Genomic DNA, 19,435 nt, shown 5'->3' with positions numbered 1-19,435 from the left:
AAAAATAAAGACTAGACCTAGCTTTTCCACTAGGAATTACGGATAATTATAATTATATGTTTACAATATAATTATATATAGTATAATGTATGGTCGAGCATGTTAATGGGTTAAATAGGCCTCCCTCTTGTCGCTCGTGAGATAATGGTGGGTGCACACATAAATTCTTCCACTCCATCAATCTATCACAACTATGTTACATTTATTTATTTTATCAATCAATATATGTATAAATAAAATAAAATAAAATATTGCATTTATTGGATCAATTTAACACCACAAATTCCTTCAATAAAATAATGGATATATTTTTCATTTTCTCTCCTAATTAAACGTAGCACGACTTCAAATCTCGTATGGGATATAATTTCATTTTTACCCGAGTGCTAATAATTTTACTACTAGTGCAATAATTTTTGTACGTATTTGGTGATATTTTCATGAAAAATATGATGGCCATGGTAATTTACTAATATAGGGAGTACTATATGTTAAGATAATTCACTGCTATAGATATATTAGTAGTTGGTCCACTGCAAAAGCACTTATTAATACCTAGACCAAACATTACATGCTTCTTCAGACCCACAGGCAGGAATGCATGCATGGACCCTAGCAATTTAATCCTACCCTAATATTAAATAATTTAATTAGTTTTGAAATCATTTTTTTTAAATGCATCATTTCATCTCAAACATATGCAGCTAGGCCCTTTAGACTAACCTTAAATGCTTCATTATATATTTGTATGTATATTATAATAGTAGTTAATATTGTGATGTGTATACATTTTTTAGTGTGGTGTGACGAAGGAAAAATCTTGTTATTCAAATAAATAGATAATTAGGCCATGAGAATCCACTACTAGAGATATTTGTAGATTTGACGAAAAGAAAGATTTGCCCTTTTATCTTATTGATTAGTTACACTCACAAAAAATAAGTGATTTTAACTTTTGCCTTTATGTCTTAAGATTTATCTAATCACACAACAAATTAGCAAAATAACCTTTCATGAAGATGAAAGATGCATGCATTATTAATGTGTCACACTTCGTATCTAAGTAAGCACTATCTGAATTATTCGATACTTTTTAATAATTTAATTGATTGTGTTAGAATAGTATCGAGAAACACAATCAAGAATCAATGAACAAGAATGATGAACACACTTTGGGAAAAATTTGGAAAGCTTTCTTGAGAAAAATCTAAAATGGATGTTATCTGTTACAAACTGAAAACATCTCTCTCTCGTTCTTATGTATGAGAACCGAATAAGAGAGCTTAACAACTAACAAACTAGAAAGCTGAAACAAACACAAAAAACTGTTACAAATCCAACGGCTAGTTGAATCTACGGTTGACATTCAATCTTGCAGATGGCGCGCTTGATCGGACGGCTCCTGAAGCTCGGGAGCTGTGACCTTCTTCTCGGCAGCTCGGGACTCTTCTCGGCAGTTACGAGCTCGGGACTCTTCTCGGCAGCTCGGGACTCTTCTCGGCAGCTCGTAACTTTACTATTTTCCTCACACTCAGCAACTAATAATCATTATTCACAGATTGCGTGGCTGTTTCAAAATTCAAATTAATCGCACATAATCACTTCGTTTGAATCGTTTAGTAGCGGATTCTTGTCGCATAATTACTTTTGTGTTACATCAAATCTTTGATGTATTTTCGAAACACTCTAAATGGTGCGACTTTCTCCCTATAATAATCGATTATTTATGATTAAGCACACCATTTTAATTCCCACCCAAGTAAAAGACAAACATTGCAAGTATTGAAAGTACTAGTACAAATTAAACTATGAAATTTCTATCCTAATATTTCAGAGGTAACGGAATTTTTTCTAAATCAATGATACACAATCCAAATTATTGATTTAATGCATCAAAATATATGTTTTGCCATCATCAAGATTATATAAATATTTTTTGTGGAATATTGTGTGCATGTAGGTTGATTCACGTGAATCATTAGAGGGAAAATAATAAGTTAATCTGATTGGTTCCCATTATTGCTCGTGACTAGATGTCATGTTTATTCGAATAGCTTGTTTGGTTGTTTTGTCTCTTAAAAACAAGGATCGTGATATATATCTCTATCCATTTTCAAAATATTTATATGACAATGTGTCTCGGGATTCTCAATCACATTTTTACCCCTATGACTAATTTAATCTTAAATAATTTTATTTTTGCTTAGTATTTTATATATATCAATATTATTATGTCTAATATACTGAATTCTGAAAGTCTTAAATATCACAATATTTATTATGTACTGGTATTATATTGTACGAAGTAACCGATCTATAATAGTACGGAGTAATAATTATTTGTCCACGTAAATTTTTAAATCATTAATCATATTTAAATTAAATAATTATATTAAAAATATTAATGTAATTTTAAACTTATGGAATATTATTTTTTTAATAAGGAGTAGTAGGAATTTTAAAAATTGCACCAATTTTTTTATTTAAAAATGCTACTCCCTCCGTCCCATATAATTTGAGACATTTTGACCGGGCACAGGTTTTAAAAAATGTAATAAAAAGTGAGTTGAAAAAGTTAGTAGAATATGATAAAATGTGAATAGTAATGGAATATGGGGTCTACTACTAAAATGGTAAAACTGAAATATGACAAATTATGTTATAAGACCATCCACAATAGGCGTCCAGCGACCGCCCAGCTGAGCGCCGGCGCTGGGCGGTTCGCTGGGCGGTCTATTGCAGCCGCCCAGCGACTGAGTGGAGAGAGAAACCGCGCAGCGCTGGGCGGTTATGTGGCGCTGGGCGGTCGGCTGGGCGGTCCGTTCAGCGCTATTGCAGCGCCCGGATCGCCCAGCGCACCGCCTAGCGCGAAAATTAATTTTTTTTTCCGAAACACTATATATACGCGCTTTGCTCGTCATTTTCATTCGCACCACTTTTTTTTTTTTTTCCGAAACACTATATATGTCTCGTAAATTAAATTTCGCATATTGTGTGATTGTTAATTATTTCATTTTGTATATATTTGTTAATAGTGATGTGGATAGTATTATTAATGTTTCCCGTATATGTCTCGTAAATTAAATTCCGTATATTGTGTGATTGTTAATTATGTCATTTTATATAATTGTTATTAGTGATGTGGCTATTGATGTGGCTGGGCTATTTATGATGTGGCTAGGTTATGGCTGGGCTATTTATGATGTGGCAGGAGGATTTTTAGTGCTGATGATGTGGCAGTGGCTAGGCTATGGCTGGGCTATTGCTGGGCTATTTCTATTTTGGATGGCCTAATGGAAAACTGGGTTCGTCTTCGTCGCATTCATAGACTGAAGAGATACACACATTGACCAACATCCTTCCTCTATAATCCTTCCCACGCCAATATTTTCTCTGTTAATCAATCGAAATTACAGAAATGGAGCAAATTAAGACTGAGAATGATGGCTGCCAGAGCGATGGTGTTCAACTCACTTGCTTTTCTGAGGAATCAGACGGCGACGTTTTGCTCCACTTTCAGATTATTCGTCTTCGAAAACAGGTTTTCCTTCAATTCTGCAATTCTGATTATTTGCTTGCTTTTTCCATTGATTATGCTTCTAATTAGGGTTTTAGTTCACTCTTGCATCTAACTGAATTCATCTCTATCTCTTGTCAATAGTGTGAATTCTGTTCCTTCATTTTCACGAGTTGGAAAATTCCCCTTTTCTGCCGAATTCTCTCCCCCTCACCCTCTCTTATGTTTTAATGTAGTATTTGCATTACCTCATCCTTACAAGCAAGCTCCTCCTTGTCTAGATTTATGTATGGATTGGTTGCAACTCTGCCAGCTTCGGACATCTCTATGCAGCTCTTCCCACACGACCAGTAAGTTATACTACTTGATGTTGTGTATGTTTGTTGAGAATCAAGAGTTTTTCCTCTCAATTGATCGATTCCACATCACATTGCTAGCTCTGATGTTTGAGTTTATGAACAGAGCAATGCAGTTGGTGTGACTTCTCTAATTGGGGGGTCTTCTGATAATACAGGTTTTGGTATTGCACGCCGATTAGGTAATTGCTTTTAGACCATAGATATGTTTGTTTCTGCATCATCCGCTTCATCGGCTGATAAGTTTCTTATATTTCAGTTCTCAAGACTGGCCTTAATGTTGTTCTTGCTTGTAATTTACCAAAGAATAACCCCATGCTTGAGGTTAGATATCCCTATCTGCTTTATCAGTGTTTATGTTTCAAGTATTTCTTTAGTCTTTTACTAAATGCAATTGCAGACTTCATTTTATCTCAATATCATAATTGTTTGTGCTAATCTTTCGTTCTGTGTTTAACTTGACTTCTTGGGGTTCAGGCAAGTGCTGAGAAAAAGCTACTGCACAAGCTTATTAGTCTAGGATACACAAAGCCACAAATCTGAAGAAATATATTCATCAAGAGGACTGTCGCCCCTTTGTTTCCCTGTTATGTGCTAGTATTTGGTAGGAATATTCAATGTTGTGTTTCGGGTACATTTCTATTTGCAGAGATTTTTATTCATATTGAACAGTTTTTTAATGAATATCTAGAGACAAACAATGTGCTTTGACATATAAAATATTGCTTTGGGCATAACTTGCATTCTCATGGACTTTGACTTCTGCCTCTACTAGGCATATATTTTTAACCAGCAAGCCAGTTATTGGTCGATGCAAATAGCCATGTGAGACAAATCTTGGCCATCCGTTTGTTGCATTTGATTCACAGAACCAATAATTAGCTGCAAGAGAAAAGTATTAATGCCTTAGACCTCTTGTTCTTCTCATGTGTCGAGAGTGTACACTAGGTGAAGGAAGAATATCTTACATGTGCCAAAGTAGTGCTTGTTATTAAGTTGGTCTAGTATGCGTAGTGTAAATTCTGCATATATCTTCGATTCCGGGGGTAAGTTTGCTGGTTCAGCTAAAGTCAGATAAAGAGACACATAGCTGCCAATACCACTGCCCTTTCCATTAGGATAAAGTTGCATCTTCCTGGAAGAGTTTGATAGAGAACATATTAATCATCACAGAGAATTTGATGATGGATGTAAAGGAATGAGAAATTATTACCATATATGTTCACCAGCAACAAATGGTTTAGATTCTACGTATTCTTCAGTTGAGCTAGAAGATAAGTCGACTCTCCAGGTATGCTTATATGCTATTGGATCCTTTATCATTGATAAGCACTCTCCTTTTCCAGCTATTGTTTCTTGGCACACATAGACCTCTGCCCCAAACACGCAGGTATCATCAACCAGATACCCGTTGGCCGCATCCTTGAAGGCATCAAGAGGTATGAACTTATCAAATCCCCATGTTAGCTTCATCTTGTGAAACCGTCTCCCATTTTCTGCTGTGTCTAATAAAAGAGCACAAGATTATTATTATGGTAATTGATAGTGGTATTCATTCTAGTTGGATACCTTACCTTGAAGAGTATAGTAGGTGTCATTGTTCTGATCAAGTAGAAAGAGACGAAAAAGTGCTCGGATCTCCCAAGCTGGGGCGGGTGAGTTTGGCTCGACAATGACCAAGTATAGGGAGATGTGGTCGGTGATGCCTTTGTTTTTGTTGCCATTAGGGAGAAGAACGAGCTTCCTGCACACAGAGTAAACGAACGTATATAGATGATGATGGGATTTGGAGTTATAGTTGGGTGAGAAACTACCATTTGCAGCCGCCGGCTTGGAAATCGTTGGAGGTGTAGCTCTCTAGCTTGCTGTTGACAAGTTGTGAGAATAGTTGAAGTTTGAATATGTAGTGAGTCGGAGGCGTTTCTGAAATTGATCTCGACACCCCTATTGGAAAATAAAGACTAGTAGTGTTATGAGTAAAATCAAGAATGAGATATAGTAGCTGAATTTAGGAAGCGACCTTGTTGTCCAGGGAATGATAGTTCTCCCATCAGGTATGTAGAGAGAGAGAGAGAGAGAGAGAGAGAGAGAGAGAGGTGGTTGTGATGGAGGATGGTGAGGTTCTTATATGAGAGAAAAGGCAGTAGAAAAGCTATCCTTTGCATTGGTTTTATTCTTCTCTTGATGTCCAAAACAGGAAACAAGGTATAGGCTATGGCATGCCAATCTATTATTCCTCAACTCCCCTCTTAAATTATGTCGATGCCTATACTCACACTAAGAATCTCTTACTAATTGATTATAATAAATTTGCTTCCTTCATTTGAATTTGAGAAATCACGATTTAATCCATTACCTTGTTCAGGTCTCTATTTTTAGCGTTTTTTTAAAATCCACCTCAATTAAACCATAATACACCTAATAATTCAGCAAGCTGATTCATGGTTATTTTTTGGGAAAATGTTAAAATTTAGAAATTTGATAAATGGTGCTGATTGCCTGATTCTACTTTGAGTAGAAAAAGGATTTTGGTGTGTAATTCGTAAACAGCCAACAATAAACACTACATTTTCCAACACATTTTCATGTTCCCATCCCTAATACCGAATAAATCAGAAAGATTTAAAGTCGTGAAGACATTTGTGTATTATTGTATTTTAAAATCTTCATCAATTCATCTCTATAACAACTTACATTTAGACGAGAAGCATCAACAAAATAACTTATATTTTTAGACGAGAACAATCATCACATCATAATCAAACATGAACTCCCTTCTCTCACTACTGGGATCCATACTTCAACAGCTCCCACCTGAAGGGATGGAATGAACAAAACACCTCCGGCGAGCTCTTGAAGAGCAGCGCTGTGCAGACGCACACTGCAGCTATCGCGACCAGTGAAACCATTAATGGTTTGTATATATTCACGGACCCTCTATGCCTTGCATACACCAGTTTCTGCTCACATTGCCTGCAATGTTTCTCACTCTCCAAAGGCGCATATTTTGCCACCTTTTGCTTCTCTCTCTTCTCTAACACTCTGGGGATGTCAACCACCACGTCCCCTTTTCCCCGTTTCTTGTTCAGTTTCCTCTGCACTAGGTGGATGTACGAGTAATGACCACGGAGGCATGCATAGTCGTGGGGTGTCAACCCGCTGCTGTCACGAGCATTTTTCCATGCGTCAATCCCCACCTGCACAACAAATTTTTACTCAATCAATCATATATGTATTGTCAACCTAATCTACCATCACCTAAAGAAATGTTACTATGAGATTAAACGAGCGTACCGATTCAGGATCCTCTGTCAATGCATCCACAACATCCTCACACCTCTCTAAACTGGCTGCTATGTGAAGAGGAGTCAATCCACCGGGCCCCATGGCATCAGGCCTGAACAAAAAGCAACCCTCGTCGAGCAGCTTATGTTCTCGCTCTCCTGTCTTGTCGATGTGATAACTTAATAGAAACTCCACCATGGCTACACAGTTTCGCTTAACAGCTCGGTGAACAAGGCCAATATCCAGCAAAGCTTCTATATTGGAATGTTCTAGTCCCAAGTCCACAACACCATCAAATGCAGCGGTTAATAGCTTTTTCACTACAGCGCACCAGTCATGATCGATGGAGAACTCGAGAAGGCACCTGATACGTTCGAAAGGGAATGGATCCACATCACCTAACCTAACTTTCAAGTGGCTTCTGTGGAGCAACCAACCCATTTCGTGTATGAAATCCAAAGCTTTGTTCCTGATTTCTAGTGCATTATCATCTGTATTAGCTGAATCAGGAAGCTCGATAGAACTTTCCAGAGTGCAAATTTCAGAGCAGACGTCCTTCTCTGCGACGATGAATGGAAAGAAGCTGCTGCTGAGACCGTAGTCTTCAACCTAATACCAATAGTTGTATAAAGTCAGTGGTTAGAGAGTGGGACGAACAACGAGATAGAAATCAGCAGGAGATAAACAGCAGAATATGCCAAAGTGGCACCACCTCAATGAAGCCCCTTCCAATAATGTCTGGTACAGCACAAGAGAAGTTGAATGACTGAATCTCATCATGTTCAATCAAAGCATCTGATCCTTCTCTCATATCAGCACAATTTTCCTGAATTAGAATCTTCCCTTCTAGAGTGCATAGTAACCTGATGCAAATTAGATTTATTACCAAAAAAATCAAAGGGAAACAAAAACCGTATCCAACGCCAAGAAACCGATACATGTCAAACTAGAATACCTTGCTGTGGAACGAGTCAAATTGTATCCTTTGACTTCAAACTGGACACTCTCTGACATAGTAACAGCAATTGGCTTGATACTCGATATTCTGCAACTTTGATTGTTTTTCATAGGGAGGGGTGTGTCTAACACAACCTGGCCTGAAGCATATAAACATTTGTCAGCCTTACCATCCAATAAAGATTGTACAAGAAATTGCAATAAAAACATAGAATCAATAATCTGAATATACCATTATAAATAAATGTGACACGATGTTGTAATCTAGCATATATCCATCCTGTCTTCCAGAATGGATCAGTAGATGAATCAAGAAGTTTTCTCAAACTGGATGTGAGATCACAGTATAGCTGCAAACAACATTAGTGTTAGCAGCTACAAGCAATATATATAAAACTTAGGACATGACATGTTGGTCTAGTGTCAATCCTGTTCATCTAATGAAAGTAAGACTATGACGATCTAATGACTGAGGAAATAAAACCAATTCTTCTACTTTAATCAAACTTACTCTGTCCCAGCAAGACTTCTCCATGCGTAAATATATTGTCAGGATAATACAACCAGGTCGGATGTAGCTTTCCATATCTGTTGGGCTACTTGAAAGCCAATCAAGAATCTGAAACCAAGCAATACCTTCAAAAATGAAATGAAAAGCAAACTTGAAAACATTTTGACCGTAGAAGCAGTAAATGCACCTGTTTCCTCAGAACAAGAGGGAAATCATTTGGTTCTTTCCCAAACAACTTGAAGACAATCCGATCTGTGCGACTCTGCAAACCAATTTTGAAAATTACAACTATATCCTGCCATGTAAGGAACTGTTTATATTGGCTACTTTCTATCTCGAGAAATACTATAATGATAGGAATCAATTTTGTCAGAAATCAGTATTGAGAAGGAACAGATTTTATCAAGAGTTTATCTCATGATGATAAACTTATGCGTGCACTGAAGCCTGTCATAATACTCGAACCACACAGTAACATTTATGTAGCTAAACATCCCCAATTATAGAAAACGCGATTTTGATCTCAGTTACCCCCACCCCAGTCCCCCTTCCCATTATGAGGTAGCATCTTCTGCAGGAAGGTTTAAGATGAGACCTGTGTCTCTCCGCTAGATGTAGATGGCGACTGGCTCGGTGTGGAACCTGAATTCCCACTATTTTGAGGTGGGCTAGGCAGCTGAGAATCCTTACATAACCATAAAGGGCCAGCACAAGACATATCTCCAAGATTTTTATGGGAAAAAGGATCTGGAAGATCCTCCAAGCAGTCTTGAGAGCCATCATATTCACTATTTAAATCAATATTGCTCAGTTGGGTCGTTGTAGTATCTGTCTTCCCTTGAACAGAGTTGATTGTGTTCGCTCTGAAAAGTAAAGGATCTCCTGAAGTGGATGCATTAAGCACTACTTCACCTGCAGTCTTTTCAGTTAATGCCCTTGTTTTGGTCAAATCAGATGCATCTCGGCCAGTACCAGTAGGAAGGTCCTGGAGGTAAAACTCAGTCAGAAGAAACAAAACACAATCACGTCGTCAGAAGTTTGTGGATTAGATTTTCACCTTTTGAGCAGACCCTGAAGACGTCGCCACATTCTGTGTGTCCTGAGATATAGGTAGCAATTCAGTATGATTTCTCTCATTTGTTGTACTGGCAACACTTGCAAGGTTTTTCAAGAGATGAGACAGTAGATCCTGATCCTTGGTATGATCGGAGCTATTGACTGCATGTTAAGTAACTAAATTATGATGCTACTCAAAAGCTCAAGCTGATAAAACAAGGAAACAAATAATTGGACAAACAACATCTAATGAAATTTCAATTAAATTTTGGGACATATAATTTTCACACCTTATAATATACTACCTAATACCCTCAACTTATAAGTCTTTATTACTATATGATATATGCTTTTGAGGAAGATAGATCTTTGATGAACCTAGTTTCAGTTTTACTATGTCAACAGTTTGACTAACCAGTAATGAAAATCGGCCCTACAAGTCAATTGATGGCTCTCATCATTACCCGAACAACCAAAATGGCCCCCAACATGAATATGCATCATATGATCCCAGAGCAAGAATTATTCTACCAAAGAGTCAACTTAGCATACTCTTCTTTTCAGAGAAAGGCTGAGTCATTATGTGTGGAAGTGAAGACCATGTTTTTTGTTTGATATAATTCTAGAAGAACACACATTTTCACAAAAAAATAGTTATGCTTTCAAGACTCCCAAGCTTTCCCCCAAATTAATAATGTACAATTTGCAAAATATATTATGGAAGTAAGCTCATAAACACAGCTGATACACATTAGCTATTAGGTTTTGCTGCCTTTAGGGTAACCACCAAGAACATTGTGTGTTCACATTGATGCAATGCAAAAGCTAACACACTCAAACTAGCACTAAATTCTAAACTGGTGATTTCACTTACGTTGCAGATTGGAGAGTATCCTCAGCAGAGCGATGAGTAAGTAATTACTCCCCCTCTCATCATTCTGGTTGGCTGCATTTAGCACATTCTCAGGATGTGTTTTCCTACGCCGTCTGTTGTGGCCAGCTAGCCGCCTGCGACAGCTCCGCTTCCCCTCATCAAATTCTTGAAGAATGTGAAACCTGCAACACTATACAGATTTACACCATCTAATAAACAGCTCACAGCCTAAAATATGAGAGTATGAGCATCATTTGGACCTGCTGCACTGCTGACAAAATCTTTGCACAACATTCGCCACCATAGCACTTGTAGCCTTAGAATGCACGTCGCAGACTTTATGCCTACGGTGATAATCCTTTGCAGTGCTCAAATCAGCCTTGCAATCCTCTACTTGACAAACAGCACGAGTAGGTGCCGGGGGGATACCACTGGAGACTTTACTCTTCTTCCCACTCTTCCCTTCCAACTCATACTCTTCCTGCCCCAGCTTCAAATTAAGTGAACAAACATCTTCCTTTTCAACCTCAACATCCCTTCTCCTTTTCTCCAAATCCCTATTCTCCCTCTCATTCATTTCACCATTGTTCAAGTGCTGCCTAGTTGTACAATCTGTAGGAGCAGGAGTAGCCACAAACAGATCACCATCCCATCTCCAATCATTCAAATCCCATTCGTTACTCTTGATCCCCACCTCAGGCACCACCGGCCCATAGAAATTATGCAGCTTTCCACCAAACTTAGTCTCCATTTTTCAATAAAATCAAGAAACACCCACAAGTAAAAAAAGATTGAAACTTTGAAACGCTATGAAAGGAATCAATCTCAATCAGCCTCGCTACAACCCCAGAAATCCAAGAAAATCACACCCAAACATCCTTGGACCCAGACAAGAGCAACCCACATGCCAAATAACAGCTCTATTTACAAATTTGGAAGGCAAGATAGATCAACTAAACCGTAAAGACTCCAGCTTTGGTCCCAAAAAAGGGAAGGGAAAATTTTCCATTAGACCAACTCACGTTGTTGGGTTCTCGCGGATAAGTAAATTGCACTCGAGGATTTGATCTGCAGACGTGTCAGGTCCGAAAAATCGCCGGCGATTTTAGAGAGAGAGAGAGAGGAGGAGATAAAATGAAGAAATTGTGGCTTAATTCACTGCGTCTGATGCGTTTCTTGTAAAATTAAAAATCATTTCACCCAAGATTATTAATTTTCTTGTCGGAAAATTAAAGTGAAAACGAAAGCAAAACATAGTACAGATGAACAAGTGGTGTGTTGATTTGGACGCACACTTCACAGAATCTAAGACCCACATCTTCACTGAATTATAGTATGAGGAGAATTTACTGCAACAGTTCTAATACTCTGACTTTTACACATCAACGACTTTCTAAAATTTTTTTTATATTATTTCAAAATAACATTCCGCTCTAAAATCGATTTGTAGTTGAATTAGAGTGTTTCTTGGGCGTGCACGCGAGGCCACATCTTATCATGATTAATTGTGTTCTAAATATTATTATTTAGTTAATTAATTAGAACTTAACAAATTAAATTATTTGGAGAGAGTGGCGAGGTAGAGCTTGTATAGATTTTTAAGTGAGTTAGATTTAAAGCTTATGCTCCATAAGATTCCTTAAATTTTTTCTGCAGTCAAAATAAGATAAGATGAAAAATAATTGAAATGATGGAATATATCCCATTTGTCTATATCGCAATAGTGCAGATGAACAATTGAGGCCACACTTTCAACTCTGCTAGTACTTCATTTATTGCCACCCACTATAAACTTCACGGACTCAAATAAAAATAATTCAAATACTATATGTATATACTAGTAATATATTTAAGTCAACTTCACAAGGTAAAAAAAGGTACATTAGTTGAATTTATGTTTTGTGTGTGTGTTTTTCCTATATAACAATATCTTGTTTGTTCATTATATTGTTGACATGAAGTGTATCATTCAAACTCAAATTCATAGCCCTTTGGTATAAAAATAAGTGACTGAAGAAGTCTGAATTGATGGTGTTTGTTTGTTATAGGGTCCTAGGAAAGAAAATGACCAGTCAAATGAAAATCCACAATAATAATAACAATAATACAAGAATTAAGATTTTAAGACGCCTCTATTATTTTTATTTTATCTATCAATGCACTTGGTGGTCGGCTCAACTCAATGAAATGTATGCTGTGTCCCTCTCATCCACTACAATATAAATTTCTTAATTTTCCAAAACGCCAAATTTAGATTAGGGAGCATGATTAAGTTCATAATCATTCCAATTGATGCGAATCACATACTAATTTGTACATACCAATTATAAAGTTTAAAAGATGATTAAGTGCAAATTGGATATTGTGTATATATTAATAACCTAGAAAGACCAAATAATTGTCTGTGAGGTTTGTTAGTTGCCCTTTTTAGGTCTGCGACCGAGTCTAATTTTTTCTAGAAAGCGGCAAGACACAGCAATTTTCTAACAAATAAATAATATTATACTATTATACAGGAATACAAGCACGCTCTACTAAATATTTTCATTGCCTCAATGATAGTGTTTTTTTTACTTTAGTGTAACTTCATTCAATAATTTGATAGTAATAAAACCACAAACGGTGGCTTTCCATGCAGCATTGATTTTGGTTAGCACAAACCTAACATTATTCCTAACCAATTTAAGCCCATATATTAAATTTAAATTAGGCCATTTGGTGATATAATACATAAATGAATTATACTATATATTGGAAGATAGGTTATGATATCTACCAAATTTGCCCAAAAAAAAAGAAACCGCTGCTGAATAGTGCAAATAATGTAGACTTAAACAGAAACCTAATGATGAGCTGTTAATAACATGGTGCTCAATGAATTGTGATGATTTCATAAAACCAAAATTAATGAAATTCTTAGTTTAGGATAATGAAATGGGTACAAATGCAACCGCTCTCCCAAAATCTTTACACCAAGAGTAATGGCAATGCGATTCACACCAATAATCAACACAATGGAACAAGTACAAGTGAAATGTCAAGGTACCACAATTTACAAAAAGAAGTTAACACACTCATATGCACAACTCAAGCAACCAACCTCATAAAAAACACACCAGGATCACAATGATTCTCAATAATCTGTACTGCCTCTGAGATGTCGATTTTTTACTCAAAAAATTCTGTCGGCTTTACATACAACAATCTTCTTGTTGTAGGAGCAGGAGGCGCTAGTCCGGGTATGTCCCTTATGTCTTTGTTGTTTGGATCCACAATCTGATCAAAATACACGACTCCAGATCGTCAGTTGACATGCTTGTCACGAACAACACATCATCTCAAACATAAGATGTCATATATATACAAACAAAAAAGAATAGAGAAATCAAGATATTCTTTCCCAATATATGACCGAGCAAGAGTTACCTAACCATTCAAGAACGAGGGTACAATTGAGATTGTGAAAGACAGAACAGAGGTACGGGAAATACCTTCACAACGATTATGGCAATAACCCCACATACAATCAGAAAAAGGAACAGCATGATGCATTTGTCAGTAGCCACCTGGAAACACATACTTTAGCCTTGTTAAAAGTAGAAATAGTCAATCTAGTCCTATAAGGTTTTAATTCATCCAGATGTGAAAAAAGAAATTTGTGCACAAATTAGTACCACTGTCTCATGCCAGAATAGTACTAACTAGCAAAATATCACAATATATGATAGATAGAGTTCAGATTAGAATTTCTGACAAGTCTACCTGTCTGCCAATCTCTTTTACAAGTTGTGAAGCCTTTTTTAAAGAGAAATTGATTGTGTCCAGTTCATTGACTACACGACCCATTTGTTCAGTCTGTGTGCATTGGAAAACACATCAGTGATGCACAGTGAAGTAATTAAGGTTGATAACATTAGTATGTGGTTCACTCACTTGGCCCTTCAGTGTAGTAGCAGTTTGTGTTCCCACTTCAAGAGTTTTATGAACAACCTAACAATAGGCCAGAAGTTAAAATTCCATCATAAACCAAATCTAGCATTCAAGAACGGATGTAAATTTTATTCCACCTGTTTGGAGCGCTCAATAGCTTGGTCAGTTTCATCCACTGACTTCATTCCAGCATCAATAAGCTGCTGATTTGACATTTCTACATTAATAAATGAAGATGGAAAGAACAGTCAGCAATAAAGATCAAAACAAGAACTATCGAATAGAAGATTCAAAGCTAATTGAACGAGAACTTATACTGCAGTTATTCTCGGAAGCAATAATAGAAACTAAAATCATAAATAGATACAAAGAGTGGCTATTCCCCTATAAATTTGACAGCATAACATTTTCTTCTCACTTTATCTCCTATGTATCATCACATGTTATCACCAGAAAAGTTTAGGCTGAGTCTGTAATAGCACCTGATGCAACTAATACATTTTCTTCAGCTGTGGGATCACTGGCACCACCCATATCAAAAAGTTCAACTCTCTTGTTCCCATATGTGCTCATGTAACTGAGTCAACATAAAAGATAGAGCAGCAAAAGTAAAAAGTAAGAACATACATACTTACAGAGATATAGAAATAAAATAGCTGATGCGGTATCGCATTACTCCATCCATTTTCATAAGAAGAGGAACATTAAATTGTTTACAGAAATAGAGTTTTGCGAACATGTGAGTAATCCCATAGGATGGATAAGATTCTGTCAAAATATAGCCTAGATAAATCTGACATGAACACGAACCAGCTTCACAGTATTATTTAACACAAGCAAGAACTGTGCACCTATCCTGAAACATGTAGCGGACCAATAATATAATGAAGAGCATCTGAAACCATTTAGCATAAATCATTACGCACACGAACCTGATTTCTAGAGTTACAGACCTACTGTGAAACACAATGGAAATGGAGAACAAATATAGTTTGATGGAGAGTATCTGAAACCATTATCATATACTATTATCAATGCATAATAACCGCCAGATCCCTATAAGTTCATACAATGAACAAAATGGAATTACGGTATAGAGGTGACCATGGTTAAAGTGTCATTCACATATTGTGTGACAACATGTCAATATATGTTTTAAGATCTTGTTCAGAGAAAGGCTACATATGAACTCCAAATATTGAACTGAGATAGAGTACTTACGTCTTCCTCAAGGCTACATAAGAATTCAACTCTTTGATCTGCAAGCAAAATAAATAAAAGAATACATAAATCATTAAATACACCCAAAACCAAACACTCCCTCCGACTCATCTAAGTTGGTACAAAACTTTTGGGCACGGAGATTAAGAAATTGTGTTAAATAAATTAAATGAAAGTAAAATAAAATAGGAAAGAGAAAAAGTAGGAGAGATAAAGAGATAGTAAAGTAGATGATGAAATAAAGTAAGAGTGATTTGATGTTTTGTTTTTTGTCAAAAAGGGAAATGACTCAACTTTGTTGGGACGTCCCAAAAAGGAATATGACTCAACTTAGTTGGGACGGAGGGAGTACTATTTAAACAAAATAAGTCATTCCACACAGGTATTGCATTGGGCATCAACTTCTAAGTGTTCAAAGAAACCTACAAAACCACACTTTAAATATGATGAACTGCAGCCGCATCCAGAACATAAAAGAAGACTATAGCAAACCACCAACACCACCATACTCAATGACATTACCCACTGGCAATGTAGCCCATCCAGTTACTATACATCCTCTTTATACTTGGCGGTTAATACTAGATTTGATATTGAGTATATTAAGACATTAAATTCTTGCACAAAAACAAGTAAATGCTCCCTTAGTCAATATTTATCATTCACGTCCTCTAGTAATTCTAGACAATCTTAGTGAACCACGATGATATGGAGGAAATATAACATGAATGGTTCAAGAACATAATGTTAAAACTATAAGGACACGAGGGTAACTGGAAAACTCAAATGCACTGTAATTACCATGGATTGCTTCTCGTCATTGAGCTGCTTGGTAATCTCTGGAGGATTTCTGCTTTCCTCATCTTTGATTTCTCGATCAAATTCTTTAACCAATCTAGAATAAATATGAGGTCAACAAGTGGAGGGTGTTCAAAAGAAGCATATCTAAGAAGCCAGAATATAAATTTAAGGCACTAACCCCAAAAAAGGAAAAATGATATTTTAATCATTGATATTAGAAGTTACAGTAATCATCCTGGAAACGCCACCTCTAAGGCTGAATTACAGCTCGTAATAGTTATTAAATGCACCCCCCCCCACACACACACCGCATGAATGTTTATTAACATATTATAACTCATTCCACATCAATGAGAGTCATAAAGAGAAATGACATCCCAGAATGTGCACTTACCTTTTGCACTCCCTCATCTTCCCCGTGAGCTCCTCCAGCTGTTTACTCTGTCTAGTTGAGTCTTTGATCTTATCCAGCTTTTGGAAGCCATTTCTGTTTAGTAATCAAGAAGTGGCTATGAGTATCTTAAATAAGTTAGTATCACTGACAGTAGCAACAAAAGAAATCCCCACATGACAAGTTGACTACAATTCATCAGTTAGTTGCATGTTGGGAAACAAAAAATAAAAGGTAAAAGCTTTAAAGAAGTTGAAGAGCATTAATTAGATTGCAGAGGCCGAAAAGGTGCAAGCAAACTGGAAGAAGACATTCTGTATCACGTAATGAGACTACTTCACCAAACATAAGTCCTCCATATTTTGAACCAAAAAGGAAGAGAAACGTCTTGCTAGGGAAACTGCATTTAGTCTGTTATCCATCTTTAACTATACGAAGGAATATACGACATCCTACTTCAAATGTCTCTAATAACTCAGCAGCAGTTACATAAAACATAAAAATAGAAGAGAAAATGAAGAAACGTTGCTCTCGTCGTGATATATATTGTGAATACGAGAGAGATAGAGATATTACGCTAGCGCTCGCATGATGTCGCGAATTTCGCCATGGATCTGCTCCATTTGAGGGTTCATACTTAACTCCGGGTTAGCCATTTGTGCCCTAGTTCCCGTTTCACTATCCCGTTGCTGAAATTAAACAAATTGAGGAGATGGGGCGGGTAGGAATTTCCCTTAAACAGATAAAGCTGAAGGCTTTACCACAAAATTCAGTCCATCGCCATGAAGGGGGGGGGGGGGGGGGGGGGGGGGGGGGGGGGGAGAAACAAATGCAGGAAGAGGCGTGAGTGAGAGGATTTGAATTACAGTAGCAGAGGACGAGAATAGAATTCAGAATTCGGAGTGAGATGGGTTGAATTGAAGTGGACAGAGAGGAAACCGAAATTGAAATTGAGATTTTGGTTTAGGGCTCAGGTGAAGATGCGGTGAGAAAGAAGAAAGAGAAAGTGGAAGAGAATTCCGAAGGAGAGAAGATTAGCGCAATGGAATGCTGTAAACGTGATCTTGATTAACTCTACCAAACCTACTTATTATTTTAATCAACAATTATTCTTCTTCTCTATACAACACAACTCAACCATTGAACGATTAACTAAAATCTAGGTAATTTACCCAAAACTTTTTTTTAATTATATTTCTTTGACGACTAGACTGTTGCATGGACTCATGCTTACAAATTATAATTAAGTACATCGTTGGATATTTTAGTGTAATTGGATTAACTTGTTTCGATCAATATGATCATAATGAGACATCAAATAAGTTGAAAGTGCAGAGTGCACACTTGTTTGAATTCGTTATGATTGGACGGGGGTTCGGGGGCAGCGCACCCAAGAGCGGGGTCCAAGGGGCGGCCGCCCTTGGCTGGGGTTAGCTTGAAATTTTTTTATTTCCATTAAAGTTGCTATACAGAAATCTTCATCCGGAAATGTAATTTTCGATAATTGAAGGATCAAATTACAATATTTAAAACTCGCCAAAACTGTTATTTTACAGTTATGAAAGGAAGGGATGCAACGTTTCATCTTCAACCTCCTTCTTATAGATCATTCCTGGTTCGAAAAAAAGGAATCACAGAATCAACATACGAATATCTTCGAAACCTGAATTGTATCCGATCAAATATTGATAGAACCGCCAAATTGATTTTATCTGAAAGTGTTTCACGCCTTTCAGGAAATCCGATTGTTCACATTCTCTGTAAATCTCCATAACAACTAATAATAGAATGTAGCCAATTTTTATTATTTCACGCTACACTTAGTTGTTAAAGGTAAGCATCTTAGTATTGGACAATATTTTTAGGAGTGCACATATATTCGAAATTTTTTTGTGAACATATATTCGAAATTTGAAAATTCAATTTGAATCAAATCAAAATTTGAAATTCGGTTTGGATCAGTTATGACTTTTAGAAAAAAAAAATGAATGTTTGGACAATTCTAATGATGTTTTGCATTACATTTTTTTTATCTTGGTATTAAGTTTTTAGATTTGTATATATATTTATGCAATTTGATATTTTAGGGGATCAAACAGAATTTCATTGTTTGGATTTCTGATCGATTCAGATTGATTTTTAATAAAATTTTAGATTTTCAGATTGAATCGGATTAGACAAAATTCCAGTGCAGAATGCTAATCCCTCACATTTTTGGTCCAAGCGGAAATCTAGAATTAAGGTATTATCGCTTATGAATTATGATAATATATTCCGCAGTTGTTTCTTTTTGTGTTATGCGAAATTATTGTCCAAATTTTTGCCCAATGGGTTATATATTGTAATGAGTTGCTAAATCACTCTCATGATTTTATATATTTAATATAATATCCCATGTTTTTTTATTTATTATTAATAAAATACAATAATCCACTAGTCTCCGACAATTAACATTATTAATTGAGTCACGCTTTATTAACGAAAATAATGTAAAATAGAAAAATGAATAATGTAGTAGAATATGAACAAATAAATG

At 36.4% G+C, this 19,435-nt stretch overlaps 4 protein-coding genes and 1 long non-coding RNA gene across 5 annotated transcripts; 2 read left to right on the top strand and 3 right to left on the bottom strand.

The window, feature by feature from the left end:
* Positions 1 to 3,312: 3,312 nt before the first annotated feature.
* On the top strand, positions 3,313 to 4,610 carry LOC121799756 (proteasome assembly chaperone 4-like). The gene is made up of 5 exons (XM_042199216.1): positions 3,313 to 3,541; positions 3,799 to 3,867; positions 3,980 to 4,055; positions 4,133 to 4,197; positions 4,351 to 4,610. Exons 1-5 carry the CDS (start codon positions 3,419 to 3,421, stop codon positions 4,414 to 4,416), a joined length of 399 nt encoding a protein of 132 aa, XP_042055150.1. The 5' UTR covers positions 3,313 to 3,418; the 3' UTR covers positions 4,417 to 4,610.
* On the bottom strand, positions 4,537 to 6,038 carry LOC121799753 (MATH domain and coiled-coil domain-containing protein At3g58360-like). Its single transcript, XM_042199213.1, has 6 exons — positions 5,894 to 6,038; positions 5,688 to 5,817; positions 5,448 to 5,617; positions 5,087 to 5,378; positions 4,842 to 5,008; positions 4,537 to 4,755 (listed from the first exon to the last, which is right to left on the bottom strand). The coding sequence occupies exons 1-6, from the start codon at positions 6,036 to 6,038 to the stop codon at positions 4,550 to 4,552; spliced, it is 1,110 nt and encodes a 369-aa protein (XP_042055147.1). The 3' UTR covers positions 4,537 to 4,549.
* LOC121799758 lies at positions 5,211 to 5,737 on the top strand. The gene is made up of 3 exons (XR_006050361.1): positions 5,211 to 5,312; positions 5,435 to 5,528; positions 5,601 to 5,737. It is a non-coding gene; the product is annotated as an uncharacterized LOC121799758 (long non-coding RNA).
* A 456-nt stretch (positions 6,039 to 6,494) lies between the features above and the next one.
* On the bottom strand, positions 6,495 to 11,852 carry LOC121799751 (squamosa promoter-binding-like protein 1). Its single transcript, XM_042199211.1, has 11 exons — positions 10,817 to 11,852; positions 10,557 to 10,738; positions 9,684 to 9,844; positions 9,222 to 9,611; positions 8,814 to 8,888; positions 8,627 to 8,734; positions 8,348 to 8,465; positions 8,114 to 8,255; positions 7,871 to 8,021; positions 7,168 to 7,767; positions 6,495 to 7,070 (listed from the first exon to the last, which is right to left on the bottom strand). The coding sequence occupies exons 1-11, from the start codon at positions 11,305 to 11,307 to the stop codon at positions 6,657 to 6,659; spliced, it is 2,832 nt and encodes a 943-aa protein (XP_042055145.1). The 5' UTR covers positions 11,308 to 11,852; the 3' UTR covers positions 6,495 to 6,656.
* Positions 11,853 to 13,424: 1,572 nt separating this feature from the next.
* LOC121799750 (novel plant SNARE 13-like) lies at positions 13,425 to 17,957 on the bottom strand. The gene is made up of 10 exons (XM_042199210.1): positions 17,476 to 17,957; positions 16,903 to 16,995; positions 16,509 to 16,602; positions 15,708 to 15,745; positions 14,969 to 15,063; positions 14,624 to 14,703; positions 14,490 to 14,546; positions 14,319 to 14,411; positions 14,048 to 14,122; positions 13,425 to 13,832 (listed from the first exon to the last, which is right to left on the bottom strand). The coding sequence occupies exons 1-10, from the start codon at positions 17,553 to 17,555 to the stop codon at positions 13,725 to 13,727; spliced, it is 813 nt and encodes a 270-aa protein (XP_042055144.1). The 5' UTR covers positions 17,556 to 17,957; the 3' UTR covers positions 13,425 to 13,724.
* Positions 17,958 to 19,435: the final 1,478 nt, after the last annotated feature.

This window comes from Salvia splendens, chromosome 4, assembly GCF_004379255.2.
Source record: "Salvia splendens isolate huo1 chromosome 4, SspV2, whole genome shotgun sequence".
Lineage (NCBI taxonomy): Eukaryota > Viridiplantae > Streptophyta > Magnoliopsida > Lamiales > Lamiaceae > Salvia > Salvia splendens.
This window is presented reverse-complemented; position numbering and strand designations above follow the sequence as displayed.

Coding starts and splice junctions, on each gene's coding strand:
- LOC121799756 (XM_042199216.1), top strand. CDS start 3,419: ATGGAGCAAATTAAGACTGAGAATGATGGCTGCCAGAGCGATGGTGTT. Junction 3,868..3,979: donor CAGCTCTTCCCACACGACCA/GTAAGTTATACT, acceptor GTTTATGAACAG/AGCAATGCAGTTGGTGTGAC. Junction 4,198..4,350: donor AGAATAACCCCATGCTTGAG/GTTAGATATCCC, acceptor CTTGGGGTTCAG/GCAAGTGCTGAGAAAAAGCT.
- LOC121799753 (XM_042199213.1), bottom strand. CDS start 6,038: ATGCAAAGGATAGCTTTTCTACTGCCTTTTCTCTCATATAAGAACCTC. Junction 5,379..5,447: donor CACCTACTATACTCTTCAAG/GTAAGGTATCCA, acceptor CTCTTTTATTAG/ACACAGCAGAAAATGGGAGA. Junction 5,009..5,086: donor GTTGCTGGTGAACATATATG/GTAATAATTTCT, acceptor AAACTCTTCCAG/GAAGATGCAACTTTATCCTA.
- LOC121799751 (XM_042199211.1), bottom strand. CDS start 11,307: ATGGAGACTAAGTTTGGTGGAAAGCTGCATAATTTCTATGGGCCGGTG. Junction 9,845..10,556: donor GATACTCTCCAATCTGCAAC/GTAAGTGAAATC, acceptor CTTAACATGCAG/TCAATAGCTCCGATCATACC. Junction 8,256..8,347: donor TGTCACATTTATTTATAATG/GTATATTCAGAT, acceptor TATATGCTTCAG/GCCAGGTTGTGTTAGACACA.
- LOC121799750 (XM_042199210.1), bottom strand. CDS start 17,555: ATGGCTAACCCGGAGTTAAGTATGAACCCTCAAATGGAGCAGATCCAT. Junction 16,996..17,475: donor GACATCATGCGAGCGCTAGC/GTAATATCTCTA, acceptor ATTACTAAACAG/AAATGGCTTCCAAAAGCTGG. Junction 14,547..14,623: donor CTATTGAGCGCTCCAAACAG/GTGGAATAAAAT, acceptor GCCTATTGTTAG/GTTGTTCATAAAACTCTTGA.